Below are 14407 nucleotides of genomic sequence, written 5' to 3'. Positions count from 1 at the left end.
GACTTCTTTTTTTCCACTTCACAGTAACACAGTGCATCTTACAAAATCTTTCCTTGTCAGGACACACAGTCCAACTTGTTTTCTTGTCTTTCCTTTGTTGTTGTTAACTGTCAAGTAATAATTTATTTTATGGGTGTACCTGATGTTTAACTGCCCATCTATAGGTGGTCATTAAGTCTGTAGTTCTTACTCTACAGAGAAGCAATCCTGTACAAGGATGTGTCTTTGTGCACGTGTACAAGTGTTTCTGTTGGATAGTTGCCTGGAAGTGGAGCTGCTGGCCCAGAGTGAATGCCTATTTTTGGTTTTGGTGGATGCTGCCAAATTGTATTCCCAGAGGAATTCACCAGTTTAAACTCATACCAGTTGAATTTAAGAGTTTGTTTCCCTGATCTTTAACAAGCTAATGTCATTATTTTTTGTCAGGCTGATAGGCAAAAAGAAGTATATGATAATTTTAATTTTCATTCTTCTACATTGTGTTTCTGTAGATCTAGGCTTTCTGATTTTTGCCTTTTAGGAGTTTCTCAGTGTTGCCAGTTACTTGGTAACATTTCTTTTTTTTATTTTCTTGGGTTGGATCTATCAATTTTATGTCTGTCAGTTATCTGTAGTATAGGGTAGAAATTGTTTCACTTCACACAACTTTAGATAAGAGATGGAGTGAGCTTGTGTACCCAGTCCACTATCCTGATAAATCTCTCATATATATTTTTCCTCTACAGTATTTACAATGTTGTTTCTTTTTTCTCCTTAGCATTATGTTGTAATCTCTGTTCTGTCTTACTAGATAGCAGTATAAATGGTACTTAATTCTATGTGTCTACACCTTAATTATTATAATTATTTCTCTATTGATGGACTTTTGGACTGTTTCTAATATTTTATTGTTATAAATAATGCTGCTTCCAATGTCTGCATGTCAAGTCTCTGGGCCCAGATGGTTTTACTGGTGATTCTTTATCATTTTAGTGCTCTATGTCAGTGATTCCTGAATATAGAAATAGGTAGATAGCTGCCCAGGTGATCTGTGACTTAAATCTAACACAGATATACCCAATAATGAGAGCACAAAAAATCAAAAACTTTAGACCAGCTTCACTTACGAATGCAGATGTGAAAATCCTAATCCTAAGTAAAATGCTCTCAAATAGAATTCATTGACGTGACCCTAATGGATAATGGCCAAATAAGGCTTATTTCAGGAATGAAAGAATGACTCAATATTAAGGAAGCTATTGATAACATTTTGCTTGGTTCATTGTGAAAAACTATGATTTTATCCATAGAGGTAAAAACACTTAAACAGTATTTCTAATACATTTTTAAAAGGAAAAAAAAGTAAGATATTTCCTTTACATGTTATGGAATGTCTACCTCAGGCCAACTGCCAACAACGTTAGAGGTGTTCTCATCAAAATCAAGGACGAAACAAGGCTGCCCTGTACTACTTAATATTAGAAGTTCTGGCCAGTGTCGTTAAGGTATGAAACAGAAGTCAGAATTAAGACTTCGAGGATTAAATGAGGTGACATTTCAACCTTCTTAGTATGGTATTTCTGATTCAAGTAAGGTGCTCATGTAGATTCTGTTGTTATTCTTTTTATTACCAGTAAGACATATTCACAAAGGAAAGGCAAAATTGTCCCTTGCATCTTAACACACGTATCTGGGTGCTTTTACGAACGTGGGTTCTTTGATTTTGGTCCTTGTGGTCGAATGATCCTGGTAATCTGTCTGGTCTATGCTGAGGTCTCTCCAGCCTTCAGTCACCAGCATTAGAGGTGAGTGCCCAGTACCTACAACTGACTAGTGGTTTGATTCAGTGCTATTTTTGATGACCTTTCAAAGAGGCCATTTCTTATAAGCCTGACAGTTTTCGGAGGCACGAGTCCCAGACTGAATGAATAAAGAAGTTACCAGTGAGGAGAAGGATACAGGAAAACAAGCGCTGAGATGATGATGGTGTTGTCTTGACACTTGACTCCTTGTTCCGGAAACCACTGGTGTACCCTCAGTGCCGTGTGCTTCTGTAGCGCATAGCTGCTGTCCTGTATCAGGAGTCATATGGAAGTAACCTGCTGGCTTAAACACCACACAGAAGTTTTTCCCAAGCAGCTAGCTGCCTCCAGATTCGGTTTCTGACTTCAGTCTTTTTGTCTTTCCTACAGCATTTGGAGAGGGCCTAATGTGAACTGTGTTGACAGCACTGGGTATACACCGCTGCACCATGCTGCTTTGAATGGCCATAAGTAAGTATTAATGGGCTATATTCCTGCCCCACTCTTCAGAACTCAGGCCTTAGCTTGTCTTTTTCCTTTTTTTCCTTCCTTTAAAGATGTACTAAGCAGGGATGCTGAAGAACAGAGAAAAGCTAAATTTAGTCTGTCCAGAATTCTTGAGTCGCTGTTTAGTGTATACTTTAAACCTCGTTCCCTAACCCTTGCTCCAAAATAACATAAAAAGCTTCTTCTTAAAAAAAAAAAAAAAAAGCTTCTTCTTTTCCCCTCTGAAATGGATCAGCGCCATACAGTGATCTGAGTAAGAAGCTCAGATTCGGGGACGCTAGAGCGTAATGGGGCTGGATAGTCTACCAGGTAACCAGCCTGTTGATAAGCTGAAAAGAGATCGAGTGGTTGTGAGAATTTTTCTGTTTCCTTTATCTTTCTGCCTGCCACTCTTTCCTCGTGAAAGTAGCCTTGTACACAACAGGAGCCATTCTCGAGGGAGAAATGCACAAATAACATGGCCTGTTTAATTCTGTGAGTGTAGGGAAGTTATTCGGATGTTTATATGGATTGGTGTGGAAGCTTCTCTGGAGGTGTGCTGTGGCAGCCTGAAGAGGGCCCTGCCCTTCAGTGAAGAAGGGGAAGGCCCAGAGCAGGGGCAGGCCCAGCGGGGAGTGCAGGTGCAGGGGGTAGGTTTGCTGGAAGAACGAAAACCGGAGCGGAACAGAAGAGAGGGCGCTGGTGAGAGTTTGAGGCCTAATACTAGAAAAGATAAGCAGTAGAAGTTTAATTTTTAGAAAAGAGTTTATTGGGACCATTTAGACTTTTCTGAGCAGGGAGCTGGGCCCTGCCACCTTGTGGTATTCTGTGTCACTGTCACAATATTGGGCCCAGCCTAAGTGACTCTGCATGGGCTTCCCTGGTGGCTCAGTGGTAAAAATTCTACCTGCCAATGCAGGAGACTTCAGTTTGACCCCTGAATCAGAAACATCCCCTGGAGGAGGAAATGGCAACCCACTCCAGGATTCTTGCCTGGCCAAGCGCATGGACAGAGAAACCTCAGTGGCTACAGTCCATAGAGTCACAAAGGAGCCAGACATTACCTAGTGACTAAACAATGACAACAACAAAATGACTCCAATATGCTTTTCTAAAGTGAAGTGAAAGTCGTTCAGTTCTGATCAACTCTGCGACCCCATGGACTATACAGTCTATGGAATTCTCCAGGTCAGAATACTGGAGTGGGTAGCCATTCCCTTCTCCAGGGGATCTTCCCAACCCAGGAATCAAACTGGGGTCTCCTGCATTGCAGGTGGATTCTTGACCAGCTGAGCTACCAGGGAAGCCCTAAGATATGTTAAACATGATTGTTTTCTGTAGTGCAGTCTTTTCTATAACCATCTTAGACAAAGCTAATGTAATCTGTAGAGACGTCCTCCCCCTTAAATAGTGGGGTAGCCGGAGTTAAAGTGGATCTTGGACTTAAATGACTGTAGCTTGTTAGCCAAGTTCATGTCCATATTCTGTTTTTATTTACAGTGGGGATTTTCTTGGACCTCATGTGCATGGGGATAATTATATGTTTTTATTTGCTTAATTAGTGGTGTCACCAAGAAGGAAGCCAAGTCATCCTTTCTGGATGTATCAAGTGATACCATATGTGTCTTCTGCTTGCAAAAGTTTATGTTTATGTTTGCATAAGGTTAAGGTTTATGTTTGCAGCCACTCTGAGTCTGCTCTGCCTGTCTTATTTCCAGCTCCCCTCTCACCAAATGTTTTGAATAATGTGGTGAATAATGATATTTGTTTTGCATGACTACTTTTATATAAATTCTGTCCCTGAATGCTGTTTCAGCATCACAAATAAGGAAACCAGACTTTTTCAAGATAATGGAAAATAAATGGATTGTCTAGAAAACATCTAAACCAGGAGGTGAAGAGTCAGTGGGGTGTGGTTCAAGATGACTCAGCCACTTGTCAACAGCTGCGCAAGTAGTCGGGGAATTGAAAGGAAGAATCAGGTGATAAGCTCAGGTAGAGATGGGAGCCAGGTGAGCTCCTCTCTGTGAAAGGGCTTCATGCTACACAGACGTGCAGAGCTGTTGGTAGGAAAGACTTGTGGGTTCTGCAACTCAAGGTCGATTTTTGCCTTTTAGGGATGTGGTCGAGGTTCTTCTGAGGAACGACGCGCTGACCAACGTGGCTGACTCTAAAGGCTGTTATCCGCTGCACTTGGCAGCCTGGAAAGGAGACGCCCAGATAGTGCGGTTGCTCATCCATCAAGGGCCGTCACACACCAAAGTCAATGAACAGGTTGGAAGGAAGGGACGCTTTCTCCACGCAGCTCCAGCCAGACCTTGGTAGCCATGTCAGGTCCACAGCTCAGATCTAAGGGAACCAGCTCTTCCCTGGCCTAAGAGTAATTCCCCTCTTCCCAATGCCACTCCTTTTAGTGAATCAGAGAGACCTTGTACCTTGAAGGGTGTGTTTCGTATGCATTTGAATTATGCAGATTTGGAATAGTACTGTAACAGAGCACAAGATTGGAAATAATGCACATCCTGCACAGTTGTCCAGGGTTCATTTTAAACTGGTGGGTTCATGCCATCAACGCGGCTGTGCAACTTGAGCTGGTAAACCAAAACACGTCAGTGCGTGTCAGAACTGTGGGGACCATGTTGTTTTGTGTGCATCAGAAGTGGAGGAATGCATGCTGTAGCTGAAAAACGAACTCACAAAGACACGTAAGTGGAGGCCAGAGGTGACACAGCAGAATGAAGATCATTTCAATGGTGTCCTTTAATGTTCACTTAAGACTGACCATTCTTAAAGTGATACCGTATTATTAACCAAAGTACAGATTTTGTTCATGTTCACAAAATTATATGCTAGTGTCCATTATTTGTTTTCATACCTTATTCAAGGTTCCGTAGTGTATTTCATTACATTGGGCAGCTTCAGCTGCCTATGACAAATGCTGGTAGATATTCTTTTCATTCTTATTCTGTTAAAAATATTTTCTAATTTTCCTTGTTATGCCTTCTTAGATACACCCATCATTTGAAAGTGGACATTTAATTTCCAAATACTTGGGGTTTTTTAAGTAAAAAAAAAAACAAAAAACACCACATTCTTTGACAAAGCAGAGAGTATTCTTAAAAAATAAAAAAGGCAGCTTTTGAGCAGAAACCCCATACACTGGCCATAGATTCAGGTGCTCTTAGACTGTACCTCCTCTTCTTTATATGTAGTCCTTTGGGAAATTTATATTTGAATTATGAAGTTCTAAACCAGCCTCTCATGAAGTGTAACTCCCTTTAGTTTGGGTCTGAGCTGGTGTCGATTTGAGAGGAGGTGGGCCCTCTCTCTATGACGAGCCATTCTCCTCTTTTCCTCTCTGCTCTAAAGTAGGTGCTTGAATGTGAGAGATGCTGCCCTTTCTCAGTAAACTTAGGATTCTTTTCCTAATGATGTTGATGAGAGGAGGTTGTTCAGCGGCCTCTGGGATTAGATCAGGCTTATTCTTCAAAAAAACCAGGAAACCGTTCTTGAAGTCCCTCCGGCAGCAGGACCATGTGCATTCTCAGTGAGCTGTTCAGAGCAGAGCAGTCTCTTGAGTCACCGAGAGGTTCGAGAAGACTGCTGCAGTGCTCCCAGCCCTCTCTGTTTGGAGAGAGAGTGTGTGTAGCTGTTCATCAGCTTCCCTTCCCCCTGCAGGCTGTATTTTCTGGGTAGGTGAGCAACAGACATTCCAGATCGTTGATGAGGATGTTTGTTTTATAACATTAGGAAGGAAAATCATTTCTTTAAGCCTGCCTTTTTAGAACCTAAATGCAGTTTTACTTCTCCTGGCTAACATGATGGTGATTGCTCTTACCTGGAGGAAATATTTTAAAGAGGTTTGTTATTAACCAGTATCCTTCAAAGTTGAAAAATCACACAGTAAAGTCCTCTTCATTGAAGAAATTTTCAGCCACCATTCCTAATCCTCTTTGCTCACTTTTGCCTTGGAACACAGCTGCTTGGGTTTTTGAGCCACTGGAGTGTGCTAGCTTGACCTGCTCACAGCCACCTCCCGCCTGGAGTGTCTTAGATGGGACCCTGGCCCCTGTGCTTTGCATATCTGGCAGGCAGGTGGGTGGGGCAGGGGCTGTGCACAACCTCTGAGAGCTCGAAGGAACTAATGTATCTAGGCAGTGGTTACAAGTACTTTACTGATTTATTAAAAACCATTATTAATGTTGCTCCAGTTGGAAGCTTGGGCAAGAGAGGTGATGACAGGTGACCTGGAGGTTGTCTTCTCCGTTAACTTCCTTTCGAGGCACCCAGAGGACAGATCCGAGTTGGTGTAGTGTTGTGGGCCCCTCAGGGCTGTGCATTGCATTGATATATTTCATCCATTTTATCATCACATTTTCTTTTCCTCTCCTTTTTATAGAATGCTCTTGAGATCAAAGAACTCAAAAAGTACGGCCCCTTTGACCCTTATATCAATGCCAAGGTGTGTACTTTGCTGCCAGGCTTTCTCTGCATCGTTTCTCCAAGCTGCACTTTCTGTTCAGTCCTCTCTAGCTTCCACTCTTGTCCGCTCAGACTCTTCTTCATCATCCTGACGTTTGTCCGCTTCTGCCCATCTGCTTCTGGCTTGCCTGGGAATGGGAAAACACAGCTTCAGTGGGTTTTGGTTTTGTTTTTAAAACCCATACCAGTTCTGGAAAGGTTGGGTGTTTTTCCTGTAATGTCTGAAAAGCTTAGAAGTGGCAGAAATGGGGAAATAGAAGGGACCATATATGGGCATAATTTACTACCATGATTTCTAAAATCATTTAAATTCAAAAAGAAAAATGCAATTATAGATGTCAGAAAATGATTTAATTGTACTTCCTAGATTAACTTTTTTTTTTAAGTTTGCTTTTTATATTTCTTTTGAGGTGGAACCTGATTTTCCGTAGCTTGTGGTGAGGGTGTGGCAGAGGGGCGTGGGTGACTCTGTTTTACCTTTAAAAACTGCTGGTGTGGTTTCCCTCTCTTTTCTTTGAGTTTGCACCTGAATCTTTGTTTAAAGCCTCAGTCTCTTCTCCCTGGCCATAGCTTCTTTCTCTGCTTGGACACTCTTGGCTCTTAGAACAGCTCAGAAGTAGGAAATGAAGCTGCAAGGCCAAGCGGGGCACTGGCCTTGAGCCCCCCTCGCTGCGGCTGGGATAGATAACGGGCTGACGCAGTGATGAACATCCAGCCGTGGGCCTCGACTGCCTCTGGAGGCGGAGCTGGTGGGTTGGGCGATGATGTTAGCCTCTCTTCTCTGCACTCTCACCTGCTGTTTTTGACTCAGGTTTTCATCCAGATGAGGTTTGCTTCTTGGCAACAATCTGGAGTCTGGTTGAGTCACTGCATTGTTCACATCAGCTCCCTTTCACTTGCTCTGAGTTCAGCAGCCGCTGGGAAGGGAAACGTGAGGTCCTTCTGTGTGTTTCCAAATGCAAGGCAGACATTTCATGATTTTCAGTAAGAGACACTGATTTAGCAAATGAGCTCCCTATGGGCTGGACCTCAGCAGTCTCTGCAGGAAATTGCCCTCAGCTCTCGGGCCCTAATGGTGGAGAGGCAGTTTGATCTGGGGTGGTGAAACATGGTAGCTTTTGTTCTTACCCACACTTCCAATTCTGTTTTCTAATCTTCAAGAGGGGTGGGTACTCTGTCTTCTTTTTTTTGGAGGTAGTGTGGCATAGTGGAAAACCCTCACTGATCAAGGTCTTTCTTTTCGAATCAGATCCAAGTATGAATTCTGTGGTACCACTTACTGGTGTTGAGTTGAACAAGTTACTTTATTTCTCTGAGCTTTAGTTTCCTCTTCTGTAAAATGGGGTTTACCATCTAATTGGCTGGATTATTGGAGTTCAAATAAGATCATGTACATGAAGTAAAAATATCTGATTAGTAGTAGTATTTGAGTTTCTGATTTTAAGAGGTATACATCATGTGGCATTTCTGAAAGGCCATTTTGAAATTTGTTCTTTGTTACTAGTGGGGGTCACTTAATGTGACATTGCTCCATTGGTCCATTCAGGGTTTTGTTTTGCAGGGAGACACCTTGAAGTGATTGTTTCCCACTTGCTGGTTGGTTAGTTAGCTTATAAAGCTCTGATTAAAGGGTATGACTTTGGTTCTTAAAAGCAGATTTTCCTATTCCTTGATTTTACACACATAAAAGAAACTTAGTCTAAATGGAATAAGAACTTACTTCTCTTTTTGGAAATAATCTTCCCTCAGTATTCATGAGGATGTTGGTTCTAGGACCTGTGAGGATACTGTACTCAAGTCCTTATAATAAAGCAGTGTAGTGTCTGCATGTAACCTACTTCTGTCCTGTACACCTTAAATCCTCTCTAGATTACTTATAATACCTAACAGTACAACGTAATACAGTAATATGCTATAAGTGCTGTATAAATAGCTGCCACATGAGGACTTTGCTAGCAGTCCAGTGGCTAAGACTCTGCCTTTCCAATGCAAGGGGTGTGGGTCGGTCCCCAGTTGGGGAACAAAGATCCCATGTGCTGCGGGGTGTGGCTGAAAAAAGACTAGTTGCCATGTGGGAAATTAAAGTTTTGCTTTTTAGAACTTTCTGGACTCCCTCCCTGCCCTGAATATTTTTGACCCATGGTTGGTTGACTTCTCCGATGAAGAACTCGGAGGATGGGAGGGTGGATGGGAGGGGCCGGCTGTGTTACCCTTGGCCTCTACCCTACCCACCAACCCCTCAGAGGCCAAACTGTAAACTCCATTAAAGGATAAATGCAGACTCTTCTCAGGTTGATAAGATTCTAACCTCCCTAGGTTTTATTCCTGACTCAGTGGGTTTTTATTGACCTGGAGTGTCTAAGAATTGTTTTTGCTAAAGTACATTTGTATGCTGAGTCCTGTCAGGCACCTGTAGACATAAGAAGTTGTAGATGCCCATCCTGGGAGCAGAGGTAGTTTTCATGAGGTTTTATCTTCTTTTCACTCTACAGAACCTTTCCTGTTTTGGCAAGTCAACATAAACCAGTCCAAATGTATGTCGTCCTTAGTGAAGGGTAAACTATTAAAATTGTTTACTTTCTCCCTTTTAAGACAGTTTTGACTTAGTCTAAATAGCATAAGATGAGCAGTAGTCAAATTAATTTTATGGAAGATCTGGTTTTTTCCAGACACTTAAAAGTAATCCACAGTTTTAGAGCTGGAAGAGATCTGGACATTCTCTAGACCAGTTGTCTCCAGCAATTCATCAGCTTGTCTGGCTGCATCAGAATCACCAGCAAGCTTTTATAACATTCTTTTATTTTGAAAAAATTTCTAGTGTACAAAAAAGTCACGAGAATAATTCAGTGAACTGCATTATACTCTTCTGCTAGATTCACCAATTGTTGACACTTTTTGATATTGTGCGTGCTTACACCATCTTTCTTCTCGTGTGCACACTCTTGTGCTCTCGTGTGTGTGTGTGTGTGTGTGTGTGTGTATGTAATTGTTGTAGTTGATGAATTATTTGAGATTCCCTGGGTTGGGAAGATCTCCTGGAGAAGGAAATGGCAACCCACTCCAGTATTCTTGCCTGGAAAATCCCATGGATGGAGGAGCCTGGTAGGCTACAATCTGGGGGTCGCAAACAGTTGGACACGACTGAGTGACTTCACTTCCAGCTTCCATTTGAAATTAAGTCATAGATTTCATGACCCTTTAATCCCAAATTCTTCAGCATGTATCTCCTCTAAGAATAAGGACATTCACTTGATATAACCAGAATACAGTTATCAAATTCAGAAAATTCAGCATTGATACAATACCATTATTTAATATGAAATCAATGCTTGGATTTCACCAAGTGTCTCAATAATGTCCTTTAGGGTGACTTCTTTTTCTGGTCCAAGATACAGTCTAGGATCATACATAATCTGGAACAGTTGTCCTCAACCTTTTCTAGTCATTCATGACATTGACATTTTTTGAAGAGTACAGGCCAGTAGTTTTGTAGGCTGTCCGTCACTTTGAATTTGGCTGATAGTTCCTCATGCTTAGGTTCAGCTTGTACATTCTTGGCAGTAACACCACAGAGTAATGTTCTGTCCTTCCTTTCTAGTGCATCACACCACAGGGCACATGATGTCAGTTTGTTTTGTTCTTGATCATAATGAATGATTGCCTGGTTAATTTGGTGTCTGCTAGGTTGGTAACCTGTTTAATAATAGTTTTCCTGGGCTTCACTCTCAAGGTGCTACCTTGGCAGTCCTGGAGTGGGGCTCAGGATTACTTCCCTTTAAGCTTTCATGTAATTCTAAAACAAAGCTTATTTAAGAACCACTGATCTAGGCTAACTTTCCACAGGATTTCTCTTTTCTCATCTAAAAAGTGGGCCTTATTTGTTTCTCTTCGTAGTAAACAGAATCACTCTTGGAAGCCTCCTTTTGGATTCCATTGATTTGGGGCTTTTGTGCTTGTTGATGTCTGTTTTCCTAAACCTTCCATCTGTTGGTCAGAGTAGTGCCTTAAGAGCTTTGCAGAGTAAGTCTGACTCCTCTTCCATGTGGTCCACATGATGGACTTTGTCCTCATACTTTTCCCCTGTCTTCTAAACCTCCATAGACTCACTTCATCCTTTTGTTACAATGTGGGTATATTTCCAGGGCCTGTACCATCGTGAGACCAAGAGCTGTAGCCCCAGTGTCTCTAACTTAGATCTATCATCAGTGGCCAAGAGTGCAGTTGGACTATGATCCAAGGACTGAGAGGTGATGGTTTTGAATAGTTCCCAGAGAGAAGAGGCCATGAAAATGTTTCTAGATGGTTTTCTACTGCTTGTATTGTGCATGTGTGTGTGTGTGTGTGTGTGTGTGTGTAAAGCACATAAGTAATGGATTTATGCATTGAGTGGGGTCTCCAGGTGTAAAGGGTACTGAGATTTTTTTAAGTAATGACCTAGCAAGGAAAAAATGAATGTGGACTTCAAGATAAACAAGAATGGAGAGTTTGTGCAAAGCCTTTGGGGGAAAATTTGGGTATTTCATCTCTGTCCCCTTGCTTAGTCCAGATTTCTTGGGAGGTCCACCCAAGGTGTGGCTTGAAAGGTGTGAAAAAGAAAGATTCCAGGTGGTTGGGAGTCTGTACCCTCCTTGGAGTCCCCCCTGCCCCTTTTTGTGGGTCCATGAGTCCAAAACTTAGTGACTTCTTGCCCTGAAAATTGTCAGGCTCCAAGGGGAAGTGGTATGGCCCATATTCAATAGTCAAGATATGTGGTCACCACAGACGTAAACTCAAGAGTACTGTTGTTACCAGACCATTTCTGGCAAGACTGAAGCATAAACAAGATGCTTCCTACACTCTGAAAATAAACTGCAGAGTTGTGGTTAGGCCATTTTTAACATAGACAGGCGAGACAGTTTGCCTGGTGGGGATCAAGACTGGGCCTTTAGTGAGACAGCTTTGCGGTGGCTGCTTTAGTTCTGCAGAAACCCGGAAGGCTTCTTTCCCCCTCCGCCAGATAGTTCAGAGTTTTATGGTTCTTCAGGCCCTAATGACATACTTTTTACAGATTATTCTGGTTGTTGAGTGACAACTTGGATATAAAAGAGACAGCAGTGTCTACTTTAGAGTAAATGAGTTTTTCTGGACTGGAGTTTTAATAATAAGCTGAGTTTCTTGGCCCTTGCTGTCATGCTAATCTTGAGATCTAAACCGCGGAGAGTCCTTTTAAACTTCCTCAGGTCGCAGCTCTGCCCCAGGATCCCTGTACAGGAAGCTCCTATGAGTTTTCTTTGCTGTAGCTGTCCTTGCTTCTCATTAGCAAGTGAAGTGACAGCTCTAAGTTTTATTCATGCCATAGCCTAATAGGAAATGGGCGCATGGGTGGCCTGAATGGTGTGTTTGATACAGGAGCCCCAAGGATTTACCTCTGGCCCAGCGTTTCTCCTGCTCTCTAGACTTCTGTGTTGACATGGAATTGACCCCCTGGACCCAATTGTATCACAGGAGACCGTTGCTAACTGGCTGTATTCTGTGGCCAGAGAAGTCTTGTCTGTACCTTCTCAGCGGCCGCTCTCCTAGAGCCATGTTGGAGCTCAGTGCTGCTCCCTGTGTTTATCTGTGTGCATTTATCTTTGCATGTGGCTCCTGCTACCACCCTTTCTGTCCTTGTTTCATTTTTAAAAATTTCTTTGCTGTCATTCTGGCCTTTGGGGGCCCTGCTCCTAGTAGCTCTGGATCTTTCTAATACACTTGGAGTAGCTGGAAAAAATGATGCAGTAAAATGCCAGATCAAAAGCAGATGGAATTGCATGCATGTTTGGGTAACTTCTAGTTTATTACTTTGAATATATTAATAGATTTAAAGCTTTTGTGGAAACATTTAATTTTTACCTTTTGACCACTGAAAGGTGCATTATATTGATGTGAAGGACACACACCCCTGGAAGCTTTGTTTCCCCCAAATGGCAGAAGTCTCCTGGATAAATTCAGGAATCTCAAAATCCTGTGAGAGAATTATCATTTTCGCTCATGCCTCTAAAAAAGGAGAGGTCATGGAAATTTCTCTCTGTCTACAGTTATACATTGTCAATAGTAGTAAAAGAAAGAGCAATGATTAACATTTTGCTTCTGATGGTTGATAAAGCACAAACTTGTCCTGTTTTATCTCAGGTTCTGCCTTTAGTCTGAAACAAAATTGGCATCAGAGGACCATGGGGCTGTGAATTTGAATTAATGGCAGCGTTCCAGTCTTGAATATTTTGCACCTCTCACACAAAATATTCCAGTGTCTGATTGTATCTTTCTTACCTAAGAAACCCTTCCCTGCACAGCTGCAGATCCTGCATGTGGTGATTGGGGCAGTATTCTGGAGCAGGCTCAGGGCAGCCTTCGGGTCCTACGTGTCTCTGCGCTCAGGCACCTCCGTCCCTTGGCAGTGGCTGTTGGCTGATATGTTGAAAGTGATCTTGGGTGCTCTGCTCTGCTACTTTCATTGTTGGCCGATTGATTTGCATGTAAGAAGCTATGCAGATGACAAGCCCTTTCCAAAAAGCTTGTGTGCGAGGCAATGGATGGTTAATAGATCCAAAATCAGGACCACGGGGTTGGCTTGATAGAAATTGTAAAACCAGTTGAAGTTTAAAATGAGTCAATGGCAGTGATATCACGGGCGTTCATCTGTGCCAGGACTGCTCCCCGCGGCGTGCCGTGCTCCCAAGGTGGCTCTCCATGCCGTCTGGAGACGTGTCCATGTGGCCTAGAGGAGACTGCAAAGGCGAAGGAGCCGACTGCTCCCCTCTGGCAGTAACTGAGGCTGATCAGAGCACATGGCCTGCTAACAGCAGAGTCTGTCTGGATTCTGACATAGTTCTACTAGTCCCTGAGTATTACTGCTATTTTTCTCATTTAAATTTCAATGGTTTTACACGTGATTATCCCAGTGTGTGCCCATCTGCCTGCCAGTCACCTTTCTGATGGTCACCCGCCTGTTAACTCTTTAGAACAATGACAACGAGACGGCCCTGCACTGCGCAGCGCAGTACGGCCACACGGAGGTGGTGAAGGTCCTCTTAGAGGAGCTGACTGACCCCACCATGCGCAACAACAAGTTCGAGACACCTCTGGACCTGGCCGCACTCTACGGGAGGCTGGAGGTGGTGAAGATGCTCCTTAACGCACACCCCAACCTCCTGAGCTGCAACACTAAGAAGCACACCCCTCTACACCTGGCGGCGAGGAATGGCCACAAGGCCGTGGTGCAGGTCCTCCTGGACGCCGGCATGGACAGCAGCTACCAGGTAGCGGGGCGCACGGCCTCCCGGGCCCAGGGACTGAGTCCTGTCGGAGAAGGCACGAGCTCCGTGCTGCTGGGCTGTGTTCCTGTTTAGCACGGTTCACATCATCTTGTCAGATGCTTCCAGCCGCTGACTCATTGTAACACGAAACTTTAGAGACACACTCCTCCAGTGAGTCTGTTATTTTTCGTTTCTTTTCAGGGGTAATACATGGCGTTATACCCTGAAAAGATGTGCTTATGGACGCCCTCTTGAAATTAGAAAGCTTTCGTTATCTTCCTCTATCTGTGCTCCCGCTGCCACCATTCGCACCTCCAAAGTCCCATCATCTTGGTGTTGCCGGCAGGACACAGCCTTCCCCTTTGCTGGTAGCTTTCTCCCTCA

At 43.2% G+C, this 14407-nt stretch overlaps 1 protein-coding gene across 5 annotated transcripts in view; it reads left to right on the top strand.

Moving 5' to 3' along the window:
• The window catches only part of ANKS1A (ankyrin repeat and sterile alpha motif domain containing 1A), a 164594-nt gene that overhangs the window by 65133 nt on the left and 85054 nt on the right, over window positions 1-14407 (top strand). For 3 of the 5 annotated variants that reach the window (XM_020888683.2, XM_020888686.2, XM_070456553.1), the window contains exons 2-5: window positions 2172-2252; window positions 4385-4541; window positions 6667-6729; window positions 13730-14026. In XM_020888683.2, the coding sequence (XP_020744342.2) occupies window positions 2172-2252; window positions 4385-4541; window positions 6667-6729; window positions 13730-14026 (598 nt within the window). The remainder of the gene's footprint in view (window positions 1-2171; window positions 2253-4384; window positions 4542-6666; window positions 6730-13729; window positions 14027-14407) is intronic. The other 2 variants (XM_020888684.2, XM_020888688.2) reach the window with 1 other exon arrangement.

Source organism: Odocoileus virginianus, chromosome 27, assembly GCF_023699985.2.
Source record: "Odocoileus virginianus isolate 20LAN1187 ecotype Illinois chromosome 27, Ovbor_1.2, whole genome shotgun sequence".
NCBI lineage: Eukaryota > Metazoa > Chordata > Mammalia > Artiodactyla > Cervidae > Odocoileus > Odocoileus virginianus.
The sequence above is the reverse complement of the archived record's forward strand: the minus strand, read 5'-3'. Positions and strand labels throughout refer to the sequence as shown.